General features: G+C 41.0%; 2 protein-coding genes across 2 annotated transcripts in view; one reads left to right on the top strand and one right to left on the bottom strand.

Annotated features, from left to right (window-relative positions):
* Positions 1-15,658, top strand: part of CLGN (calmegin) — a 35,461-nt gene extending 19,803 nt beyond the window's left edge. Inside the window, 10 exon segments of the mRNA XM_038755089.1 lie at positions 331-523; positions 4,849-5,038; positions 5,958-6,071; positions 6,262-6,418; positions 8,526-8,741; positions 11,737-11,856; positions 12,245-12,268; positions 12,270-12,408; positions 13,483-13,601; positions 15,336-15,658. Of these exon segments, the coding sequence (XP_038611017.1) occupies positions 331-523; positions 4,849-5,038; positions 5,958-6,071; positions 6,262-6,418; positions 8,526-8,741; positions 11,737-11,856; positions 12,245-12,268; positions 12,270-12,408; positions 13,483-13,601; positions 15,336-15,416 (1,353 nt within the window). The 3' untranslated portion in view covers positions 15,417-15,658.
* A 2,752-nt stretch (positions 15,659-18,410) lies between these two features.
* SCOC (short coiled-coil protein) overlaps positions 18,411-26,901 on the bottom strand; it is a 46,346-nt gene continuing 37,855 nt past the window's right edge. Inside the window, exons 2-4 of the mRNA XM_038755324.1 lie at positions 21,868-21,936; positions 21,689-21,772; positions 18,411-20,034 (exon numbers count right to left, since the gene is read on the bottom strand). Of these exons, the coding sequence (XP_038611252.1) occupies positions 19,892-20,034; positions 21,689-21,772; positions 21,868-21,936 (296 nt within the window). The 3' untranslated portion in view covers positions 18,411-19,891. The remainder of the gene's footprint in view (positions 20,035-21,688; positions 21,773-21,867; positions 21,937-26,901) is intronic.

Genomic DNA, 26,901 nt, shown 5'->3' with positions numbered 1-26,901 from the left:
AAGGAGTGGGAGAGAAGGATTTTCACTTTCCACAGCTCTCAGCAACTTACTGTAACCTTAAGAGCTCCACATGGCAAGTACGACTCAACAGAAATATTTTCATTGAGAATATATAAAAGCTTCTGCTGATTTTCATTTCAGTTCATCTTATAGAATCTATGAAAGTTGTTTTAATATGAGACTTGATTCTGTGGGGTAAAATGTATTTTTTTATCTTAATACGTTAGCTATCGGTGTCAAAACAGAAGATGGTTACAGAAGTTTGGCTTCTGAAGTGCATTCATTTAAGGGCTCCATAAGTAATACCAAAATATGTACCTCTCTTTGTAGGAACAATTTTTTGATAAAACATCTTATACCATTATGTTTGGACCAGATAAATGTGGAGAAGATTATAAACTTCATTTTATCTTCAGACATAAACATCCCAAAACTGGAGTGTTTGAGGAGAAACATGCCAAACGACCTGATGTAGACCTAAAAAAATTCTATTCAGACAGGCGGACCCATCTATATACTCTTGGTACATTTTAAATTGCATTTTAAATGAATTATTTAAAGCAGTAGCAAGAGAAGGGGGAGTATTTTGCCAAACATTTTCATCTAGTACCTCTTATCAAGTTAAGTTGTGTTTTTTCATGGTATTATGTAGTGTAGGAAAATGATGCTTCAAACACCCTATTGTAATTCTATTGAAAAACCGAGACTAGTTTTCTGTAATGTAATATTTGGCATTGAGCCTAAAGGAGTTTAATTTTTCATCTGAGAATCTCTCTTTTCCACTATAGAATGGGGTATTTTGAAGGTTAGTCATCTTTGAAAGAATGATAAGTTTTATTTAAAGAAAATAGAAATGCATACTTTTAAAAATTTTAGTGATCCCATAACAAGTTGCTACATCCCGTTGGTAAAGCCTCTGTTTTTTTTTTATATCTTTGGTGTAACAAGACATTAATATCCTAAGCATGAAAATAAGAAATAATGCCGTTGAATATTTGAAAAACTTTCATTTTGCATTTTAAGATTCATGCCGCAGTTTTAAAACAGAATGTGCATGGAATGAGAGCTTATAAATCCGACAGATCACAGCCCCCTCTGTACATATTTATTAATTTGTACATTCATTTATTTCAAGTACTCTGTAAATTTTTGTCTACCTTCCCCATTCGTGTGTAAACGTGTGGACACTGTATACGTATATGTCAGTTGGTGGTTTTGTGCTTAGTATAGTGCATTCCACCCAGTGGGCCCTCAATAAATATTACTTCTATTAAGGAATCCCGCCAATTGAAATAAAGACAAGCCCATGATTAAAAAATAATTATAGACTAGATTGTAAACTGCTTGAGGACAGTGATCAAGTCTATTGAACTCTCATAAGCACTCAAAAAATAACATTAATTGATTGAAATAAATACTATTAATTGAAATAGACCTGAAAAAACAACCCATTTATATTTTTTGGCATTATCTAGAATTAGGAAACTGAACCCCAAGAAGTCACCAGGTCTGGGCCAGGCAGGACAACATCTAAATAACCTGATGGATCTCTCCTATTTTTATGATTTTCAAAATAGAGATGCCACATTCCAGAGGTTTTTTTCTTCAGCATCCACAAATTAATCCACTGTCTAACCAGGCATTCTTCAGCTGCAGTTTAAGCTTATTTCTTTATGGTTATGCCTCTTTGGAGATGGAAAACAGCTGGTCTGCAGTCTCTTTAAAATAATCTATGTATTTGAACACAGTAATTAAGTCATCCTAGCTTTTGCACATCATTTGTTTACTACCATGTTAGTTTCTTTAATTACAGCCTTTTAGCGTTCACTCATTTTCTGCTTCTGTGATTGATTTGTTTCCTCCTATAGTTGTATTGTCCTTAAAACCTACCTCATACTTCTCCCTTTAGCATTTCTTTCGGCTTTTAATGGTCCATTTCTTAATGTGTCATAACAGCTTTGAAGTCTATTTCCATATTTTTCAAGGAATTAGCAAAACTGCCCAACTTAAATACAGTCAGTTTGTCTGTACTACGATTTTTCATTGTGCATTTTGAACAGAAGGCTGTCGTAAGTCAAAAAAAGGTTTTTGTGCATGCGCATGAATACTATAACATGAGATTCTTTGGGAGCCCCCCCCCCCCCCCCCCCCACACACACACATGTTTAAGGACAAAGTATCATGCACACATAATGTTTTGAAATAAAGGAGATCTCCAGAGGTTCCTCCTACCCCCGCATCACTGTCTTCTCATTCTTAGGCACCTCTCGAGATCTCCTATCTGCTTCCAAACTCTATACCCTTCCTGTGCCTCCAACTTCATCCCTTTTCACCTTCACAAAACACTTCCTCTCACTCCTTTCCCTCCCTGAATGTCATCTCCATCTGCTCACTCTTGAATGGTTCCTGCGTCTCTGACTTCAAACGTGCTGCTGGTTCCCGTGTACTAAAAAAGGTTCTGTAGATCCCACTGACCCCGTCAATGGTATTTACTGAATGCTTTCTGTATGCAGAGCACTGTACTAAGTGCTTGAGGAAGTACAGTACAACAGAGGTGGTAGATGCAATCCCTGCCCACAAGAATCTTACAGTCTGAGCTCCTTCAGTGGGTCAAATACCTCCATCTTCTCTCCTCTCATTTGCTTCTGGACTCTTTAGATTCTGGTTTCTGCCCCCATCAGTCCACTGAGACCACTTGCCAACTTCTTCCTCCTGGCCAAATCTAATGGACTCTCTTCTGCCTTAATTCTTCTCGACCTCTCGGGTGCCTACGGCACTGTCAATCACTTCTCCTGGGAACACTATCAAATCTTCCCTCTCTAGAATGTAAGCTCGTTGTAGATTCTGCCAGCTCTGGTGTATTCTTACAAGCGTATAGTTCATCATCATCAATCGTATTAAGCGCTTACTGTGTGCAGAGCATTGTACTACGATTGAATGAATGAATACTACGCTCTTGGGAGAGTACAGTGCAACAGGAGATGGTAGACATTTTCCCTACCCATAATGAGCTTACAGTCTAGAGGAGTGCTCTGCACACAGTAAGCACTCGATAAATACCATTGATGATGATGATGATCTTGGTTTACTGACCCACTTCCCTCCTGGTTTTCCTCTTTCCCATCCCTTCTGGAAACACTAATCTCAGAGGTAAAGGAAGAATCAGGAGAGAACTATGTTAGAAAAGCCAAGGTTAGATCATGTGTTTGGGGGAAGGGGTAGTCCCTAGTACCAGAGACAGCCAAGAAGTCAAAGTCAATTAAGGCAGAGTAGAGTCCATTAGAGGTGGCGAGAATGATGTCTCTCCTGGATCACTTCTTACCTCCATGTATGATCGTTCTCAGTCTCTTTCCCCTACTCCTGTGACTCTCAGGTTCTGTTTTGGGTCTTTTCTTCTTTCATTGCATCTATTTACACACATTTTGGATTGCCTTCTTTCCAGGTAGATATAGATTGTGGAAAGAATGCTCCTTAATTCTTCCATGCATTCTGTCCAAATTGCAAAATGGAAATATGCACCTTAAGAAAGTCGACTGCTCTTCTGATCTGTTTTGTGAAGTAACATGCGATGTGAGTTTTCCCCTGTCTGCACTAATGGCACCCATAGATACCAGACATGCCTTAGCTGACCCAAAGTGAACAGTCGTACTTGATTGTTAAGCAGTTTGGCCTAGTGGAAACAGCATGACCCTAGTAGCCAGAGGACCTGGGTTCTAATCCCAGCTTCCCTGCTTGCCTACTCAGTGATTTGAGTCAAATCACTTATCTTTTCTGGGCCTTGGTTTCCACATCTGTAAAATGGGGATTAGGTAGCACTTCTCCCTCTCTTAACCTGTGAGCCACGTTTGGGACAAGGGACTGTGTCCCACCTGATTAATTTGTATCTACCCCTGTACTTGGCACATTGTAAGCAGTAAAATGTTATTATTATTATTAAGCGTATTATGCAGTGTTAACAGTGGTGTCCTATAGAAACTGATATGGAAATCTGCAGAACCTAGAGCCTGTTCCCAGGAGATTCCCTACCTTTCCCTTTGCGCCAATGCTATTAGGCTCTGTCCTAATGAAGATGAATGCCACCTTTGAGACTGAGTGGCAGGAGCCAGAGCAGAAGGAGGCTAAGCATCTAAAATAAAATAGTGCCCATAACACTGCTCTATCAGTATGACAAAGGTGAAAACCAGACTGTCCAGCTGAATGACCATCATAATGGAAAGTTACTTAATTTCTCTGGGCTTCACTTATCTCTATGGAAAATAGAGATAAAACTGATATCTAATATTACTGTCATGGGCTTTTTCCAGGGAGAAATTATGTAATTTCAAATCTTTTTACAGATGTAAAACTGACTTTCACAAGAGTATTAAAAAAAATAATAGTGGAAAAGTTTTCCATTGTATTCAGAATGCAGTTTTCTTTTCTCGGTCTCTTAATAGAGGTAGTTGGGAATGTACAGTGTTCAATAACCATAATTTATTTAAAGTACTTATATTGAAAAGCTTATTGATGAGCCATCCTGTGGAAAGAAAGGGCCCATATTCCCTAGAAAAGTGCTGCCAAGTGATGGGCTCCACACTGCAAGCCTCAGCCCTGCCATTGTAATCTTGTAGAGGAGTAGCATACTGCCCCCAAAATGCCAACAACTCTCTTTCTTACATCAGGGGAAAAAGTACTGAGGAATAAATGGTAGTAGTCCGCAAGTAGGCAGGCAGTGTTTCTCATCATTATTTGCCACGATTTCATTAGCCGTATTAGAACTGAACCCGTAAAGTTTGGATTTGTTTTCCTCAAAAAAAGCCCCAAAACTGTAGCGAAAGCACATTTTAATGAATTTAAATTGTTTTATAGTTCTGAAACCAGATGATACCTATGAAGTGTTAATTGACCAAACGGTTGTTAGCAAAGGAAACCTACTAGAGGATGTGGTTCCTCCCGTCAACCCTCCTAAGGAAATTGAAGATCCCAATGATAAGAAACCTGATGAATGGGATGAAAGAGCGAAGATTCCCGATTCTTCTGCTGTCAAACCAGATGACTGGTGAACATCCTTCTTCTACCTTTGTAGAGTATCGTAAAGCAAACACCTTTTCGAAGGCAGAAATTACAGTAGACTCGTAGAGACAATTAGAAGATTCAACAGCAGTAGTAGAATTTACCTAGCTCCAGCCCAACATGCCTTTTCTTCCATCAAGGAATATGGAGAAGGACATGAAAAAGTGGCATATGTTTTTTATTTAGTAGAAAAGACCTTGATAGATTTATCTAATCCATCCCAATTAATCCAGATGGACTCCAACTTATGTATGAGATGGTTATGATTTACTTAATTTTGTAACTAGAAAATGTTTGAGGAGAAATGAAGTAAATCGTGCTTTGAAAGATTTGCCTCCTAAGAATATGCGAAGTGGTTGTCTCTGCACTCTCCAGTAAAGTGGAGATTAGAAAAGTAATTTTTCCACGAGGTCTGTATGGAACAAAGCAACCGGGCAAATGCAGTCCCTTACTCCCTTGTAATTTTCTTTTACTTTAATAATTAAAGTTTATAGGATTTTATTTTTAACTCCCCTCAGAGATAACGACTGCAGTATGTAATGAAAGCTGAAAAATATGACTTCTGTATTTGGAAATAAAGATTCTTTATTTTTATAATCATGTGAACTATTGCTTTTGGCCTTCATAGCTGAAGCTGTTTTTATTGATGTTGAATCTCACAGAGGTGGTCCGAACTGTCGTGGACTCCTCTGGGGACTGTCTGGCCCATGGAGGCACCACCAGCTCTTATAGGGTCAGGGCTGTTCTCTTTCAAGTGCTTCTCCTATGGCTAGTATACTACAGGGAGATATAAGTAAAATTCGTGATCATTTAGAATTATTTTAATATTTTAAATTATTCAGTGGAATTTCTAAGTGGGTGGTTGTTTGGGATTTGTGGTAATATAAACAATACTATCTTTAAAGGGATGATGATGAACCTTCCAAAATAGAAGATCCTGATGCTGTTAAACCAGAGGAATGGCTTGATGATGAACCATTGTACATACCAGACCCCGGTGCTGAAAAACCTGAGGATTGGTAAGAATTCCTTAACTCTGGATCTAAATTTCAGAGTGCAAAGATTTATTTTTATTTTTTTTAACCTTAGAATACTTAGGTTCTACGGCTTATTTTGAAAAAAAAAATTACTCATAATTTTGGGGGAAAGATTTGTGATGACCAATTTGTTATTGAAATAACAAAATTCTACTTGGCTGTCCTATCACAGGGATGAAAAAATGGATGGTGAGTGGGAAGCGCCGCAGATTCCTAATCCAAAGTGCGAAACTGTTCCAGGCTGTGGGGAATGGACGCGCCCTCTGATAGACAATCCGAATTTTAAAGGAAAATGGACTCCTCCGATGATAGATAATCCTAACTATCAGGTTAGTTTGTGTGGCATTTATTAAGTGCTTCCTATGTACTAAACACTGGGCAAGATAGTGGAGAAAGAGAAGCAGTGTGGCCTAGAGGAAAGAGCACAGGCCTGGAAGCCAGAGGATCTGGGTTCTAGTGCTGGTTCCGCCACTTGTCTGTTGTTTGATCCTTGGGTGTGTCACTTCACTTCTTTAGGCTTGTTACCTCAGTTGTAAAATGAGGATTAAATCCTCCTCCCTCTCACTTAGACTGTGATCCCCAAGAGAGTTAGGGACTGTGTCCAACCTGATTACCTTGTACAGTGCCTGGCATATAAGTGCTCAATAAGTACCGTTAAAAAAAGAAAAGGTTTTGAGGAATTCTTTTCGCTGTTAAGATGTGGTGTTTTCTGCAGAAATAAACCAAACTGAAAAGTTGAAGACATGACCTAGTAAACAATGTTCTTTTTCCTTGACAAATATATGTTTAATATGAAGCTTCATATGCAAATATTTCACAAATTAAATTCTTAATAACGTGAAGCCTCACATAGTATTTTAAGAATGAGTCTTGGTTGTGGGGTGAAGCCAATATGTAATTTTTGTGAGAATATTTAAGATTTTAATATCACTGGTGGTAACATTATCAGCGTCTGCAGCATGATATAAAATACTCCTATGTAAAATAACCATATATAAAATAAGGGGGTTTTAGTCTCTTTTTGTCCTGTAGCTTTCCCATTGTATTTCATAATTCCTGTTACTGGTGTCTCCCTTGCCATTTTGTGGCAATTATATAGCCTTAGAAAAAACTTCCTTCTTTAATGCAGCCCACCGTATTCTACATTTATTTTATTCCTCCACCTCTGCCTTTGTTTTCATTTTCTTTCACTTATTTCAAGTATTCTGTTCTCTGGGGTAGATTCAAGCTAATCCATTGGGACACAATCCATGTCCCACATGGGGCTCACAGTCTTAATCCCCATTTTACAGATGAGGTGACCGAGGCACAGAGAAGCTAAGTGACTTGCCCAAGGTCACACAGCAGATAAGTAGTGGAGCTGGGATTAGAACCCAGATCCTTCTGACTTTCAGGCACGTGTCCCATCCACTAGGCTACGCTGCCTTCTCTCCTTCCAACTACTTTAAAATTTTCATATTTACCAAGTCCTATATTTATGAAGGGATTTTACCTTTTATTAGATGTTTAAATATTTTTCTTCATTTTCAAGGCTGTAGAGCAATCCCCATTATAAACAAACACTCTTTAGTGCTCTTTCCAAATAGCTATTAAACTTCAATATACTCAGTTTGTGATAAGCTGCCAAATTTACTTTGGCTTAAATATCTCCCTTCCCCTCCTCAAAAGTTAGAGTATTTTGACTGACTTGAGTAGAATCTAATTTAGCTTCAGTTATGGCAGATATATTTAGAGCTGGCTATGTTTGAACCCCAGGGAAGTGGGGAGGCCTTCTTCAAGAACTACCTCTAGATGCTTTGTTTGTTACCGTGATATTGGATGTCGACTTTACAATTCGTTGTTGTTTTGTCTTCTACTGTGATTTTTCTATCTGTCGAACCTGCCTCTCTCCCAAATCAGTTTGCCTCAGAAGAAATTACCCCAAGGGCTGAGGCACATAATGACTATTTAATAAATACCATTAATACTACTACTACTACTACATCATAGATAACAATAGAGCTCTGGTATGCTAGCATAAGTGCCATTTTGTTCAGTAGATTAGGAAAGGTAACACTCTGAAAAGTGTTTATATATGTTCCCATAATTAAATAATTTAACATTGTCTTGGTGCATTTTTCTGTTATTCTTTTACCAGGTTACTATCTTATGCCCTTAATCACTCTTTTATAGTATGTTTGTAATGTTTTCGATCCTGGGAGCTTATTACAGTGCTTCGTATCTTTTGGGAAATTACACTTCATTTACCATTCTTTCACTTAGCACTCTAATTTCCTGCAACCAATTTAGACCACTAGCCAGGGTATTTCTCATTTTGCTCATTATTTTTACCCTTTTACCAATATTTATCATATGCTTTTTTTGAGATTTCTCATTTGCTATTGGCTTTCTCAAGCCAATACATATATTTTATCTTTCTCCTTTTTTTTTTTTCAGGGAATATGGAGTCCTCAAAAAATTCCTAACCCAGATTACTTTGAGGATGATCACCCATTTCTTCTCACTTCTTTTGGTGCTCTTGGCTTAGAGCTATGGTCTATGACCTCTGATATTTACTTTGATAACTTTATCATATGCTCAGAAAAGGAAGTAGCTGATCGTTGGGCCGCAGATAGTTGGAGCGTGAAGAACATGGTAGCTATTGCCAATGAGGTATAGTATTGACTGAAATTATTAATAGTAGTTATGTAAATATGCATAGTAGTACTGTACTAATTAACATTAGTGAAATGGTGACTGGTTTTTTAAAAATTTGCCGTCTTTACAGGTAAGTGTAAAGCCTTAATTTTGTTATTAATTAATCAGAGGTGGTATAAGGACAGACGAGTCATAAGACAAATGGGGAAAGATTACAACGGAGAATTCTAAAGACAAGGCATTCCTTGTCACAACATCCAAATTGAATTCTTGAAAATCCTTATGTTAAACAAAAAATAACATTGGCCGGCTTTTATTTCAATCATAAATAAGGAGTTAGGTCAGAGAAGTTTGAAAATAACTGTAATGGTGTCTCACCGAGTGAAAGGTGAAAAAAGCCTTCTAAATCTTGTTTCAAGCAGCCTGGTGCCTGACCCTTCCGTGAAACTTACAGGTATCATTAGAACTGTATGGGGAATCAGTTTATCAGTCAACCAGTCATATTTATTGAGTGCTTACTGTGTGTAGAGCGCTGTACTAAGCGCTTGGGAGAGTAGAGTATCAGAGTTGGTAGGCATTTTTCCTGCCCACAAAGAGCGTACAGTCTAGGGTTTACAATTGTTTAGTCCTTTACAGTAGTAGGTGAGCTTTTTTTTTTAAGTTCTCTGTGGTTCCCTTTGTAATGCCAATGAACCATGGATAATTGTTACTACATGATTCTTTCCCAGTGCCTGAAACAAGCTTCAGAAGATGTTTCTGGGAGAGTTGCATCCCATTATAACTGCTCCCAAGCTATGTTATGGTAACTCTGTTCCCCTGTTCTTCCATCATGTCCTATAATAATAATAATAATAATGATGATGATGATGATGGTATTAAGCGCTTACTATGTGCAAAGCACTGTCCTATCCAAACAGTGCTCCAGAAATCTGTATTCTGGCAGGAATGCTTATATTGAACACTAGTATTTGGAGGCCCCTTTCTTTGATCAGAGGAGGGGGAAGTGCCTGGAAGCTTTGTTTTATTTTCAGTGCTTCTGGTAACAATTTGTTTTTTGTGTAGTGTGATTGTTCAATAATTGGTGTTTAGTCAGCAGGAATTGTTAGTGAGCCGGGGAAATACATCCAGCGACAGTGTGTCTCACCAAAGATGGCTGGTGCTTGCTGGTTGCGTCGTGACTGTAAAACAAAACAGATGATGCTCTGTATGTAGCATTTATGTGGCTGATGTCAATCGATCAGTGGTATTATTAAGGATTTACTGTATGCAGAGCACCTCTACTAGGTGCTTGGGAGAGTATAATACAACGGAGTTGGTAGATGTGTTCCCTTACAGTCTAGAGGGGAAGATAGACATTAATAGAAATGCATGAATTATGAATATATACAAAAGTGCTGCAAATTTCTACTTTACGGGGCAAGTTTCCATACTTGGTGGAAGAGCTGATTTAGATCATGTGAAAATTCAGAGAGTCCAGTGATTCTAATAATTTTAGTATTTATGACGTGCCTCTTAAGTGCTATTAGCTGGGGTAGACGAGGTAATCGTGTCAGACATTGTCCATCATCCCACATCATCATCATCATCATCAATCGTATTTATTGAGCGCTTACTATGTGCAGAGCACTGTACTAAGCGCTTGGGAAGTACAAATTGGCAACACATAGAGACAGTCCCTACCCAACAGTGGGCTCACAATCTAAAAGACACACGAGACTCTCAATCTGAAAGGGAGGCATACGGATAATATTTCCCCATTTTACAGATGAGGAAACTGAGGGACAGAGGGGTTAAAGCTTTGCCCAGAGTAAGCGCTCAATAAATACGATCATTATTAATGAGGATGATGATAATGATGTGTGACTTACCCCAGGTCACACATTTAGCAAGTGGTGGAGCTGGGACTAGAGCCCAGGTCTCCTAACTCCCAGTCCTGTGGTCTTTTTCACTAGGCTGCACTACTTTTCAGAGGTTACCCATTCTCTCTGCTTCAGGTAGAAATTCCCAACAGTGGACTCCCTCCAGCCCTCTCCCTCTTACAGATCTTCTCTCTCCTCCCGCTGTACCCCAACTCGTAGTCCGCGTTCCTCTCCTGCCAGCCTACTCACGGGGCCGCGTTCTCATCTCTGCTCCTCCACTCCCTTGCTCCCACCCTTCCTCCTAACCAGGGTTCCCTCCCCTTTCAAACCTTCCAGGCCATCTCCCCATCTTCAGAGCTCTTCTGAAATACCGCATCTCCCCGGAGGCGAATTAACTTTTCGGCTCCCCAGGTAATGCCCTTCCCAACTAGCACCTCAGCAATTTCTGCACCAACTATGCTCTTATACTCTCCCAAGCACTTGGTATGCTGCTCTGCCCTTAGTAAGCATTCAATCAATACTACTGATTGATCTACTATTGAACTCTCCCAAGCACCTTCCCACAGCAGGTGTTTGATCTCTAAATTGTTTTCCTCCCGTGTTAAACAGAGAACTCCTTGAGGGCAGGGATTGCGCTTAGTATAACGTTGCCCACCGAGTTGGCGTCCCGTAAATAGAACGGATTGCGCCCATGTAATTTAGATCTATTCGGCAGTATGATTTGATGGGCCGGAACTCAAAGCGTATTCTCAGGCCAACCTGGAGATCTGCAAGATTGTACACAGGCCATCAATAGGTCCATGAAGAATGCTGTTTTCCTCAGCTCCTCCATGAATGAAAATTCTGTTGTCTGCCATGTGAATCCCACTTATAATTCCCAGCACGGCAACCGTTGCTATAATAGGGATTTCCCTCTTCACCAAGAGCCACCTAGTTCTTCATATTTTTCATCATCTCGACAGCAGGATTTGGTCTCTGTTTTCCCTCTTCTGGGCAACTTTTTGTCACGTTCTAACCATCATTTCCACAGAGGCTCCAAAGGTGAGGATCAGAATGTCCGGCAGGGTACATACTGAATTTTAAAAGAGGAGTTCTTGACCTGGAAGTCTTAGAAAACAGAGAAAAATGTCCTTTCTTCTCCGTTTATGTAGCCTGGTGTGTTCAGCCAGCTGATGACTGCTGCAGAAGAACGTCCGTGGCTGTGGATTGTTTATGTTGTGACCACAGGGCTGCCTATAGCGTTAATTACATTGTTTTGCTGGCCAAGAAAGGTAAAGGAAATAGATTTCCTCTCGTCTTCCAATTCTCTTTGTGGTAGTTAAGTGCTTACTATGTGTTCTCTGTTCTAAGACCCGGAGTTTGGTACAAGGTTGGACAAAGTCCCTGTCCCACGTAGGGCTCCCAGTCTGAAGCTGGAGGGAGGGGGATTTAATTCCCATTTTACCGATGAGAAAAACGAGACCTAGGGAAGTTGACTGACTTGCGCTAGATCCCGTAACATTCATTGTTTCTTTCCATTTTTATTTTTTAAATTGCTCTCTTGCTGGTAACGTTCCGTATTTTTCAGTGGGTATCTAGAATGCCCGTATTGCAGCAGTAGGACTAAGTTGTTGCAGTTGTTCTTTCGTGTACCCATTTTAATGAGTACCTTGTTTGTAGAAAACGGTGGAAGAAGCGGATTACAAAAAAAACCGACATACAGAAGCCACAAACGAAGGGAGCGCTGGAACAGGAAGTGAAAGAAGAGAAGGCCGCTGTAGAGAATCCTTTAGATGTGGAAGAGGAGAAGGAAAATCAAGTTGATAGCGAAACTCCTGAAAAGGGTAAGCTAGACTTCTTGTTTTGATTGCGTCTGTTGCAGAAGGGAATGATTGGTGAAATAGGTACCTGTGGAATAATCATCATCATCATCAATCGTATTTATTGAGCGCTTACTGTGTGCAGAGCACTGTACTAAGCGCTTGGGAAGTACAAATTGGCAACATATAGAGACAGTCCCTACGCAACAGTGGGCTCACAGTCTAAAAGGGGGAAATAGGGAATAAATAGTTCCAGCCTCAACCCTACGGTTTCCATAATTAAGCCCTCCTCTAGACTGGAAGCTTGTTTGGGGGAGGGAAGGTGTCAACCAATTTTGTTACGGTTTATTCTCCCAAGCGCTTAGTACAGTGTTTTACTGTAAATACGATTGATTGCATTGTGGGCTGAGCGAATCTGCCATCAGCATCAGGTGAGGCTTCTTCAGCCCAAAATCTTGTTTGTTGTCACAACATTTAAACCTCGCATACTTGTTGGAGGAATACTGCTCAGCTAGGGCACCCGAAGCATACTTGTAAAAGTCACTGCCACGGTCCTGTTGTTTCAAATCTTAGCCCCCAAGCTGGCACAGGGAAGCAGACATACGGTTTGCAGTAAAGTCCCTGTTCAGACAGCTATTCTGAGAGGCCATACTAGTCCTGGCTCCTCCTTTGGATGTGTGGAACCAGAGTGCACACGGGTGCCCTTAGGAATCACAGGCTTTCTTTGTTAAACTCTATTAAAATTAGCTTGGTTCAGATGAGTTAAACAACTTCACGTGATACGGAACGGTGGAAATCAATACAGGGGCACAAGAGCTAGCGGCCTCCCCGGTGCACGATTAAAAATTCATTTTAATGGGGCCAGTGCAGGGGAGCTTAGAACTGCAAGCAGTTTAGCCTCCTCCAGCATACCTTTTTGAGATGTTGCTGTAAAGACAAACAAATATTCACCCCATGGGCACCACCACAAGGAGTAATTAACATGGGAAGTTTTGAGAGAAAACCTGGAGGGGAAAAAAAAGGATGGGTGATTCGTCTTCCAAATATCATAATCCTAAATCCACTAAGTCAACCATTTGACTGAAATCTGTGTTTCAGAGGAAATCTGTGTTGCAGAGGATGAAGTTGAAACTGAAGAAAAGAGTGAAGAAGAAAATGGAACTCCAGAAGGGCAAGAGGAAGGCAATAAATCAAACAAATCCGGTTCTGAGGATGAGGTAAGCTTGCTTCCTTTTTCCACTACTGTCTCTAGTGGTAAACACTTTAGCAAAGAGACTTCTGAAGTTCGGAATGAAAATATCTTGGACTACAGTGAAAACTACGGCTTAGGCCACAGGTACAGGCTCCATCCCGCTGAAACATTGCTGCATGGAAACCTCAACCCTCAAGGAAAGTTCATTGCCGTCCCAATTCCAACTATACTGGGCAGTCTCTATTTTCTCTTTATTGAGAGTTCATCCACCAGGGCACAAAACCGATGATCAGTTCCATCTCACAGTGAACTACAGGCGTATTAATTGTGGTATTTGTTAAGTGCTTTCGATGTGCCAAGCACTGTACTAAAAGCTGGGGTAGATATAAGGTAATCAGGTCAGACAGTGCGGGTCCCATCCAGGACTCACAATCAAAGCAGGAAGGGAGAACTGGATTGTGAATCCCACAACGCACAATTGAGCCTTCACCTGTTCCTCTCAAGCTCACCTTCTAATTTTTCTCAGTCTCTTATGTTGTTTCCCCTGACCTGGAAAATAATCTTCCCTCTGAAACCTTCCGGATCACAGCCATCATCAGAGCCTCCTCCACGAAAGGAAGCCTTTTATTCATTTACAACTCTCTAAACATTATCAGAACTGTCACCCTTAGCACTTACTCTTCTCTTCACCCCACTTGAACATTAGATACTACTCTTGTATGGATGCAGCCTTAAACTGAAGCAGCGTGACTTAGTGCTGGATAGAGCACGGTCCTGGTAGAAGGGCCTGGGTTCTAAGCGTGGATCTGCTACATATCTGCTGTGTGGTCTGTAAAATGGGGATTATAAACCCCACTTGTGACAGGGACTGTGTCCAACCTGATGAACTTCTATCTACCTCAGCATTTAGAACAGTGCTCGGCACATCGTTAGCACTTAAGTACCATCATTATTATTATTATTATCATTATTATCATCATCAACCCCAACCCCTGACCCATTTGGCTGAGATGAAGCTCCCTTTCGGTCCCATTGTAGTTCTGGGGAATTAAATGCCTTGATTCTCCAAATGCTGTTGCCACACCACCACTCTCCTTTCATTCCCTTCTTGGGCAGGGAGTGTGCTAGTTTGTTTTAGACGTTCTGGAAAAGAGAGTCAAGTTCTAACAGAGATAGAGGGATGCCGCTTAAAAAAAATCCCATGCCGGTGCTAATGATGATAGCACCTGTATGTATATGTTTGTACATATTTATTACTCTATTCTGCTTGTACATATCTATTCTATTTTATTTTGTTAGTATGTTTGGTTTTGTTCTCTGTCTCCCCCTTTTAGACTGTGAGCCCACTGTTGGGTAGGGACTGTCTCTATATGTTGCCAATTTGTACTTCCCAAGCGCTTAGTACAGTGCTCTGCACATAGTAAGTGCTCAATAAATACGATTGATGATGATGATGATGATGACTAAGGTGAGAGATGCCACAACAGCCTCTGCTACTTCACTACTTTACCAGTGAGGTTCTTGTGGGAAGAGCTGTGTCGTCCTAAAGATCAGTAGGTTCGAATTTGGGCTGAATAGGACTTAATCGGTCCAAAAAGGCATGCAGAGGGGTCCAGATTGTTGGTATCGGCAGTAGGAAGGGAACGCAAGTCACTCAGGGAGTGTATGTTGTAATTAAATCGGTAAAAATTAATTGCCAGAGGACTTGTTGCAGGCATATTTGTACTGGACTCAACTCACTACTCTGACATTTTTCTAGATGAAAGACGCTGATGAGAGCACAGGATCAGGAGATGGGCCAATGAAGTCGGTTCGCAAAAGAAAAGTACGAAAGGACTGAACAGTCTCCAAGTAGTGTCCTTAGACTTCCTTTGAGAGAAATTGGGCTTTTCTTCTTGAGCAGCAGAGAGGCAGCCCACAGGTGACAGACCTGCTGAATTCTGATCTTTCTCCACCTCCTGCTTCCTCTTCTAGCCTCTAAGTTCTTCCCGAAACTCTCCCGTGGTCTTCCTTTTGGAGGAAAATGCTCTCTGTAAAGTTATCTGGTTTTTGAATTTAGAATAAAAGAAAACAGCAATTTGACTATGAGATTTGAGTACTTTAAAGCAGAGGCTTCTTAGTTTAGTTGTTTTGCTGTCAGTTTGGCTCTATCAAATGGCCAGAGCAAATGAGTTGGTAAGAGACTCACTTTAGCTGTTGCACAAGTCACATGTTGGCATTACTAGGTAAAATACGGTCATGTTGTAGCTCACTTCTCTAAATTGGAATAGTTGCACCAGTGTACAGAGCTAAATGCAATAAAACTTTTATATGGTTGTGTGGTTCTAGCAACAATTTAAAGTGTACTTGACTTACATTTATTTAGTGTCCAGTTGTTATTAGAGAATTGGTTGCAGGAACTTATTTTAAAAGGTGCTCTGTTGGCAGACAGCTGTCCTTTGTGGAATCACTGGTTACTTACTAGTAGTCCAAGTGTATTTTTTTTTCATTTGAATGGAAGGATGTTTAATTTATTGAACTAGAATGATGTACAGATGAATTTCTGACTTTTATAGTTCTCCCATTTTAAGCCAGGGTGGCCTTGTTTACAAAATATTTGCTATTGTACATTGCTTTTGAAAATAAAGCTCAAATATTTAATATATTTCTTTCTAAATGAACGTTTTTCCAACTCACGATAGATAACCTGGGTGCTTAACTTTAATGCAATATTCAGCTGAACTGGAAAAAGCATCTAGTTGGAGCAGACCTGTTGGATGGAGTTCATACAAATTCATTTCAGTAGTAAGTAAACAAAATTCTGCCAATGATGCAGTTGACCCCTACTTCAGAGGCAGCTGGTTAACATTGAAGATTATTGCTCTCTTACCCTGTATTGGTGCTCTTCTTATATTAGTAAATGGTACCTTTTGCCAAACGTCTTTCCCATTATATTGAAAGCTTAATAGCCCCTGCTTAAAATCTGATTGCATCTTAAAAACACGGATCCTTTTTAAACTTACCATTAGGTCGCCCCAAGTAACGGGGCTTGGGTTGCAGTAGAAAATGGGAATCTGCAGATCTGGCTCTCCTGGTCTTCAAGGACTAACCAAGCTTCTTGTGGAATAAAGGGGAAGCTCTGATGTAATTGCAAAGGTGTAGGACCTCAAAAATGATTCACATTCAGTTATTTGCTTCAAGACCATAGATGTGTACCTGTTTCCTTTTGGCGGGGCGGGGAGAGGGGTGCTGGGGCAACTTTAGTCCATCTTTCACTTAAAATTCTGCCAACAGTGGGGCTGTGTGTCACTAGAATTAATCTATTTTTTTTTTAACCTCATCTTCCCCTCAAGCAATGGCTCCCCAAATAATGTTAAAAAATACTAGTCAGGACTAGTGACGTCTGGTTTGTTTTGATCTTTCAATGCTACATTCAGTACAACTGTTGGGTGGCTTTTTAAGAGGTTGGCTATTAACCCTTTTTGTCCAATTCTGCAGTGCAGAACCAAAAATAATTAGGGTTGTATAGACAGCGCTCTTTCCTCTTGGGATAGCAATCCTTTCCCTGCCTTTACGCTGCCCCTTTCTAAGATGGGTCACCAGAATCTGTCTCCCAGTTGCAGTTAAATTCTAAACATTATGAACCGAGAGAAATCTGGTGCCCTGCCAGAGCAGAATCTTTCCTGACTTCCTTGTTACCCAGAAAAGCAGCATTAAATTTTGATTTGGTTCAACAGAACATTTCACTTCCTAATGTCTAGCTTGGTGGTCTGGCTTAAAGAGGATTTCCAGCTGTGATAGTCATTTTAGCAATATTCCCAAGTTTTAAAAAGATTGAGGAAAGTAGTGCAGCCCAAACTCAAGTCATCTGTATTAAAGGAAAATCCAACTGCTAATAATCCCCTCCCCATGTTGTATTCATGTCCATCAGCTACATCCTTTGGAAATAAGGGCCAAATTCCATATTGTCCAGTGGGGAAGCGGCTACCTCCTGCCTTCTTCCCTTTGTGCTTCTTTCTACCCCCAGAATAGGAAATAGCCTCCATCCCACCCCAGGCCTCCATCTAAGGAGAGTAGTCCTAAGCCAGAGGATGTTAGGGACGGGAATTGACCCGTTTTGGATTTCACCATCACAGATAAGAGGTTCTAGTAGATGACAAACAAACCAAAGAGGCAGGCTACCAGAAGATCTGTAACCAGAGGTATCTAAATCCAGCTAAAAATCCCAGCAGGGCTTAGTCACCTGAATCCTGCTGCCAACCCCCTTCTAACTTTCTTGAACTGTGCTTAGAATAATTTCATCCTCTATCCTCCTGTGCGTGATTCCACTCTAGAATGGTGCTAATTGAAAGGGCAATGTAAAGTGAATCGTCAATGAAAAGGAACAAGGCCTCCAGACAACCCCACCTTCTAGTCTGGTCGCCAGGACAACGGAAAGCCATGGATGGGGATGGAACCTAGAGTGGGGAATTTGTTCGCAGAGATGTTATCTGCGAACAAAGAATCGAGAGAGTTCTGGTTAAAGCTGATGAATTATTTGTTGTTTCTGAAAAATGCCTGAGAAGCACTAGCGTTAAACCAGGCCGGATGGAAGGGGATTCCGTTTTACTCACATAGCACGCAAACCCAGCCCGAGGGAAATGATTTTGTGATTTTGGCTGTGGTGTGACTTAAGGTAACAGCATAAAAATAAGCACTAACAGAATAATGGCATCTGAACAGTTACAGTGTGCAAGAGCACTGTACGAAGTGCTTGGGAGAGTAGAGGAGTTACCATCCTGTCTTAAAATGAACAGCTACGGCTTTCTTTGCTAGCCTAGAAAAGACAACGCAAAGATAATGAAACTGGATCGCACAAAATCCAAAAAAAAAAATTTTAATAACTGGAATTTCAAACTGCAACCACTTTTAAACGTTCATAAATTAAGTCCAAAGATCACGATGCAAAGTGTTTTCAGTCCTGACTACTTTATATATTTATATACACAGCTAAATCACTTTATTCAATCTTCCATCTATACAAAACAAACGTTAAGAGTGCTTCTTGGTTAAAAGTGGCTCGTGGCTTAATAGCTACAAGCCATACCCCCTCCTGGGCAGCGGCGGACCCTCTTGCTCCCTGGGCGGCCGACACGTTTTGACGTTAACTCTCAAAATTGAGATTTGATTAAAAATACTCATTTAGCAAAAAAGGCATCTCCCACCATCCTGCAATCCAAATCCCTGGATCAGCTTTTGGGAGGTTTGTTCAATTCAAATACTGATAAAGACGGTCAACTTGCACCGTAGGTAAAAACTGCCCCTTCTTTGCACGATTTTCATATACACCCTAATGGGTTTTGCACACACTGCTCCTGTTCTGTGCACTGGAGCACTTGCTCTAATGATTTCTGAACGGGCTCTGATATCTTGACGAAAGACTTCCTTTGGAGTAAGTGACCCTTTTCCATCGACTCTCTCCCACGTAACATTCCCTGATGTCCATGAGTGAGAATCCACAGACAACAGAAGAGGATCGACGTGTGTTCAGAGAGGGAAAATGACTGGAGACACGCTCGCTTATCGGTGCTTATATCTGCCTGCGTGGTTCTTTGGGTTAATTCCTTTTCTACCTCTAAAAAAACTTGAACTGACCTTTTAAGTTAAAAATTCTTAATGATAGGGGCAGAGTAGAGTTTTGGAAAAGTAAACTGGAAATTATTTTTCTAAATAAAAGAAGTTCAGCATTGCCAGTTTTGGGGTTTTTTTATATAGTTTTTTTTTCAGTTTGCCAGGGGCAAGCCAACAAGCCCAACTTAGAATTGGATGTTATGAAAATTCTCATCCTGGCCTCTCATATTTATAACATAATTTGCAAGTGGGAGACAGAAGTCTGTTAAACATTCCCTGTCACGTGGAGAGGTGGTAAGAGGAAGGAAGGGAGATGGAGCCACATGGAGCGGGCGCAAGCCAGATTAAAAACTACACATTCAGAACATGGTTCAGGAATTTTCACAATACGCATTTCATTAACACTCCCCAAACTTAGCCTTTTTCAGAGTGAACCCGGCCATGTCAGACACTAGCTTAACCTTAAACAAATCTATGGAATCTAATTATAAAGTCTCCACAATACATCTGCACATTTTTCCAAAGATTAACATAAAACACAAATTCACTGATGTCCTCAGATAGGTTAGTGCTCTTAACTCTGCCTACAACTGCCATTATCTCCATGAATATTTAATGAAGCCACAAACTAAGACATTTGGAACTTGTGTAGCCGATGCATATTAAAAGAAAAACCTCAACCAAAAAATAGCAGCAATACCTTGAAGCAAGGGAGGGACCGACCCCTTACTTTCTTTTGCTTTTGGTGTCAGTTGTCTGGAAAACACTAGAAGCGGACATAAGGTTTTCTATATATTGTCCAAGAACTTGGTTTTCTGACTTCAGCTTCAGGTTTTCTTCCTTAACTGCATCTACTCTGGCAGAGAGATCTGTTAAAACACGTTGGGCAGAAGTCAACTGGCAGTCAAATGTTTTAATCCCCTCCCATGCATGCATTAATCAATAGACAGTTTACACCACAGGGAAACAGACTAAGAGTGACAATAATATTACTCTTGTTTCACTCACAAACCAACAGCAAAGATCACTTCCTCTACTTCATCCCCAGCACACTGTAGCGTTACCTGCAGCGTGTAAACTCGGAAGACTAAATAAACTGACGCTCCATTAGAGGGTAATATCCCTTGAGGCAGGGAATTTAGCTCTTTCCCAAGACCCTAGGTGGTTGGGACTCAATCAGGAGTGGAAAATGGGTTTGACTAGTCCTCAAAACACTGGAAAGAAGAGAGCAATTTAGAGACCACCTGTCAATGAATGGTATTTGAGCACTCTAAGTGCTTCAGAGGGTATAGGAAGGGGTAGAAATGATACCTGCCCTCAAGGAGCTTAATACCTGGGGCTGGGGGGACAGACATTAAATAAATTGCAGCTAGGGGAAAAGGGAGAGTGTCAGGATGTGTGTGAGGAGTGCGGATGGGATAAGTACCAAAATGCTCAGGGGACAAACTCAGGGGCTTAAGCAACCCAGAAGGGAGGGAAAAAAGTGTTGGTAGAAGAGCCGTTAGTCAGAGAAGGCTTCTTGGGAGATCTGTGATTTTAGTAGGGCTTTGAAGAAGGGGAGAGTGGTGGTCTGTTGGGTGTGAAGGGGAGGTGAGGCAACGCTTGGCGATTTAGGAGGTATGGGGGAGACCTGTACAAAACTAATTTTTTTTAGAAAAATGATCCACACTGTAGTCAGGGTGGGCTATGACCAGGTGATTGGACCAGCTTGGGTGGTCAAGAGATGCTGCGAAGGTAGAACGGTCACGAACTGGGGACTCAAAGGAACTAGTTCTCATCACAGAGGGGAGATGCTACAGAGAGAACTAAGAGGACCAAATGGAGTACCCAAGACTCCTATCTCCTATCTCACCGTACCTCGTTCTCGCCTGTCCCGCCATCGACCCCCGGCCCACGTCATCCCCCGGGCCTGGAATGGCCTCCCTCTGCCCATCCGCCAAGCTAGCTCTCTTCCTCCCTTCAAGGCCCTACTGAGAGCTCACCTCCTCCAGGAGGCCTTCCCAGACTGAGCCCCTTCCTTCCTCTCCCCCTTGTCCCCCTCTCCATCCCCCACATCTTACCTCCTTCCTTTCCCCACAGCACCTGTATATATGTATATATGTTTGTACATATTTATTACTCTATTTATTTATTTCACTTGTACATATCTATTCTATTTTATTTTGTTAGTATGTTTGGTTTTGTTCTCTGTCTCCCCCTTTTAGACTGTGAGCCCACTGTTGGGTAGGGACTGTCTCTAGATGTTGCCAATTTGTACTTCCCAAGTGCTTAGTACAGTGCTCTGCACATAGTAAGCGCTCAATAAATACGATTGATGATGATGATGATGATGATCTGGATTCAACAAAGTCTACACAGAGGCCTCTGCTAGCTGGCTCTCAGACCCGATTCAAGCAGATGCTCCAATTTACAGCTACAACACAGGAGTCGGTTTCTCTAGTGGGGGTTTGTACCGTTTCTGCATCCCAAATGTCAACCGTCCAACGAGCCATTTGCAGGGGCAATTATTAAAAGCAAACTAACCTTCAAGTGTGTGCTGAAGTTCCAACACCTGATTAATAAGCCGTGTTTTCTCTTCCAGTTCCACCTGATTTTCAGCCTCAACAGCTATAATACAGAAGATGAAATTCAATGTAATAATTATGAGATGGGCGGCTACTAAACTGCCCCCCGTATTCACCTTACTAAAGTAGTAACCGTACCATCCATGTCAGCATTCATCATCATAGATGGTGAGTTTTCTGATCTTGAGTGCAGTACTCCTGAATGGTCTGGAATGGGAGAACAGAAAGTCAACTTGGTCTGCAAAGTACCAAAAATCTTAAAAATCAAGATGTTCTACCTTAAACCACACAACCACAGATAGCATCCATTCAATTCCGTAAAATACATGCATCATTTAGCATCAAGCCAGTGGAAACGATAGATGTGGCCAGTCAAACCTTTAAATTACAAGCTGCTAACTAATCTGGCATTTTTTTTAAAAAAAACTAGTTTTTTTTTTTAAAAAAACTACTACTTGAACATAAAAGGTACAAGTCTTAGAAGCGTAAGAAGAAACAATTTTGCCAACATGATCTTGGAAGTCTATCCCCCCAAAACCCTAACTGTAAATTTAAAAATTGGCAGGCATGAGGTGAAGTGACTTTCCAAGCTGCTTATTTTAACAACCTTCAGAAACACCCTCTGTTAACATAAAAACACAGACTTCTTTTAATGAGTGCTAAATATTAAAAAATACTGCAAACACTAAAAGGCATTTTATTTAAACTCTATTTGAGTTCGGGCAGCCCCCAAAAGACGTGCAACCTGAGGATATGTCCTGCCGTATCTGCCGACTTGAGCCAGTTACTCCCGCGGCCCCATTCCCGGTGGTTTTCCAGACTCCAGTTACTCCCACGGCCCCATTCCCGATGGTTTTCCAGGCTCCTCCCTCATCTTCCCGCCCCAACACACAACTCCAGTGTTTTCCTTTTTTAAAATTAACCTTCGGCCCCCAGCAGGTGCTGTGGCACGCTCGGCACAGGGAACCCACTGCCACTAATTCCTGACACGCTCCACCGTTCCATCCCAACTCCAGCTCCGAGAATTGGAATGGGATGGGAACAACAACTCTGGCTGTGAGCACCATCCCGCCCACCTCCTTTCCCTTCCTGGCTTGTTAACGATAGCCGAACTGGAGCGGTGGGCCTCAAGTGGGAAAAAAGGAACAGCGCTGTAATGTTCATTATTGGGAAACCAAAGACTCACTTCCAAATGAGTTGGACTAACACTGGAGTTCATTTCCTCTGATATGAACAACAACAAAATATGTCATCTCATTGGGAACAGATAACTTTTCTATACTTCATTCCGTTACATAACAGCAGTTCTTAACAACAGCATTTTGTGCACCGTCAGTCCAGCAGTCTCAAGTGGTAAGTACAGATAACTTTTCTATACTTCATTCTGTTACATAACAGCAGTTCTTAACAACAGCATTTTGTGCACCGTCAGTCCAGCAGTCTCAAGTGGATCATCATCATCAATCGTATTTATTGAGCGCTTACTGTGTGCAGAGCACTGTACTAAGCGCTTGGGAAGTACAAATTGGCAACATATAGAGACAGTCCCTACCCAACAGTGGGCTCACAGTCTAAAAGGGGGAGACAGAGAACAAAACCAAACATACTAACAAAATAAATAGAATAGATATGTACAAGTAAAATAGAGTAATAAATATGTGCAAACATATATACATATATGCAGGATATATATATATATATATATATATATATATACCACATACAAATACATATATATATACATATATACAGATAACTTTTCTATACTTCATTCTGTTATATAACAGTTCTTAACAACAGCATTTTGTGCACCATCAGTCCAGCAGTCTCAAGTGGTAAGTACAGATAACTTTTCTATACTTCATTCTGTTACATAACAACAGTTCTTAACAACAGCGTTTTGTGCACCGTCAGTCCAGCAGTCTCAAGTGGTAAGTACAGATCATCATCAATCGTATTTATTGAGCGCTTACTATGTGCAGAGCACTGTACTAAGCGCTTGGGAAGTACAAATTGGCAACATATACAGACAGTCCCTACCCAACAGTGGGCTCACAGTCTAAAAGGGGGAGACAGAGAACAAAACCAAACATACTAACAAAATAAAATAAATAGAATAGATATGTACAAGTAAAATAGAGTAATAAATATGTACAAACATATATACATATATGCAGGATATATATATATATATATATACATATACCACATACATATACATATATATACACATATATACAGATAACTTTTCTATACTTCATTCTGTTACATAACAGTTCTTAACAACAGCGTTTTGTGCACCATCAGTCCAGCAGTCTCAAGTGGTAAGTATAGATAACTTTTCTATACTTCATTCTGTTACATAACAACAGTAATTAACAACAGCATTTTGTGCACCGTCAGTCCAGCTGTTTCAAGTCGAAAGAGCCCTGAAAAGTTATTAAGTCACATATCTATGTTGAAGAAATTCCTTTGTGTGGAAAATTAAGACACGTCCAAGTTGCTGGGCTTTAAATTAAGTTCATTCGGGCCTTGGCATTCGTAATACTGAATCGTGGATGCATGTCATCTATATCCATTGTTCATTCATTCATTCAATTGTATTTATTAAGCGCTTACTGTGTGCAGAGCACTGGACTAAGCGCTTGGGAAGTACAAGTTGGCAACACATAGAGACGGTCCCTACCCAACAGCGGGCTCACAGTCTAGAAGGGGGAGACAGATGACAGAACAAAACATATTAACAAAATAAAGTAAATAGATAAATAACATGTACAAGTAAAACAAATGGAGTAATACATATGTACAGATATATACGGGTGCTGTGGGGAGGGGAAGGAGGTAAGGCTTGGGGAGGGGGCTCTTAGTGATCCCCCCCAACCAGGGCCCGCTAAACTTTGAACAACAGAGTGAGCCCATTAACTTACCAGGATATTCCTTCACAGCATCAGTTCTTTCAAAAACAAGAATACAAAATTTCTATGTGCGCATTTTTTGGAATGTCAATCTCCGCTCATATCCTGTCGGTGTGAACTCAATCAGCAGACGAAAATGAAAAAAAAAAACGTTCCTAAATACTGGAGATGCGAGTGTGCACTACAGCATTAAACGCTGAGAAGCGTATTCCGGTTGGTTTAGCAACGCTGTCAATCCACCCTGCAGCCTTTTAGCATTTTATTATTTCTGCAGAACCATTTTATTATTTCTCCCCCGGGGCCTGGAATGCCCCCAATCCCTCTGCCCATCCGCCAAGCTAGCTCTCTTCCTCCCTTCAAGGCCCTATTGAGAGCTCACCTCCTCCAGGAGGCCTTCCCAGACTGAGCCCTTTCCTTCCTCTCCCCCTCGTCCCCCTCTCCATCCCCCGCTTCTTACCTCCTTCCTTTCCCCACAGCACCGGTATATATGTATGTTTGTACATATTTATTACTCTATTTATTTATTTTACTTGTACATATCTATTCTATTTATTTTATTTTGTTAGTATGTTTGGTTTGGTTCTCTGTCTCCCCCTTTTAGACTGTGAGCCCACTGCTGCGTAGGGACTGTCTCTATATGTTGCCAATTTGTACTTCCCAAGCGCTTAGCACAGTGCTCTGCACATAGTAAGCGCTCAATAAATACGATTGATGATGATGATGATGAACCAAGAACATCCACTTCCTACCTCCCTCTGCTCTAAGTACAGTTTTCGGGAATCTACATTAGTCCAGACGTTAACTGTACAACACAAAGTGTCCTGTAGAAGACTTAATGTTATATTTAAAGAGATCTTTACCCACACTTGTCCACTGCCCCCAACAAAGAAAATCACTCTTGTACCTTAGTCAGTTCATTTATTTTCCTTGTACCTATCTATTCTATTTATTTTATTTTGTTACTATTGTTTGGTTTTGTTCTCTCTCTCCCCCTCCTAGACTGTGAGCCCACTGTTGGGTAGGGACCGTCTCTATATGTTGCCAGCTTGTACTTCCCAAGCGCTTAGTCCAGTGCTCTGCACACCGTAACCGCTCAATAAATACGACTGATTGATTGATTTCCGCTAAGCCACGCTGCTTCTCTAGCACACTTGACTCACGCTTTAAGGGCGGCCTGCCTTAAAAGGCTTTCTCTCTTCAACCCGCTGTTGCGTAGGGACTGTCTCTATACGTTGCCAACTTGTACTTCCCAAGCGCTTAGTACAGTGCTCTGCACACAGTAAGCGCTCAATAAATACGATTGATTGATTGATTGATTTGGCCCTCGCTCACCTATTCAGCAGTCACAGTTCTGCTTGACTAGTGAGTTGAATCGAGATTTATTGAGCCTGCCGGTGAATGGGACAGCACAGATTTTGGATGTGGGAATGATCAGGGAACCCAACAATTTCCTGGGACACCCAAACACCAGTATTCTCTAAATTTGGATCCCAACCACAACCATTTCAACCTATGAGCCTAAGTCAAATTACTGAAACTCCAGCTTTCAAGATAGCCACCCCTAAAGTCTCCAGACCTTTCCCAGTATTGCTTAGCTTGCTACTTGTTCTACTCCTCAATCAATCAATCAATCAATCAATCGTATTTATTGAGCGCTTACTATGTGCAGAGCACTGTACTAAGCGCTTGGGAAGGACAAATTGGCAACACATAGAGACAGTCCCTACCCAACAGTGGGCTCACAGTCTAAAAGGGGGAGACGGAGAACAAAACCAGACATACCAACAAAATAAAATAAATAGGATAGAAATGTACAAGTAAAATAAATAGAGTAATAAATATGTACAACCATATATACAGGTGCTGTGTACTCCTCCTCTAGATAGTCTGTCTCTACACTTTAAAAACACAATTACACCGACTGGAGACACGCACACACCTCCCAGGATAATAATAATTGTGGTATTTGTTGAGCGTTTACTGGGCCAGGCACTGTACTAAGCACTGGGATAGATACAAGGTAATTAAGATAGTCACAGACTCTGTCCCACATGCGGCTGGCGGGGTTAATACCCATTTTACAGGTGGGGAAACTGAGGCACGGAGAAGCGAAGTGACTTGTCCAAGGTCACCCAGCGGACCAGCGAAAGAGCACAGGCTTGGGAATCAGAGGACACGGGGCTAATCCCGGCTCCACCACTTCATCATCATCATCATCAATCGTATATATTGAGCGCTTACTATGTGCAGAGCACTG

This window comes from Tachyglossus aculeatus, chromosome 12 (genome assembly GCF_015852505.1).
Source record: "Tachyglossus aculeatus isolate mTacAcu1 chromosome 12, mTacAcu1.pri, whole genome shotgun sequence".
Classification (NCBI taxonomy): Eukaryota; Metazoa; Chordata; class Mammalia; order Monotremata; family Tachyglossidae; genus Tachyglossus; species Tachyglossus aculeatus.
Note: the sequence above shows the minus strand (reverse complement) of the source record. Positions and strands in the feature narration are given on the sequence as shown.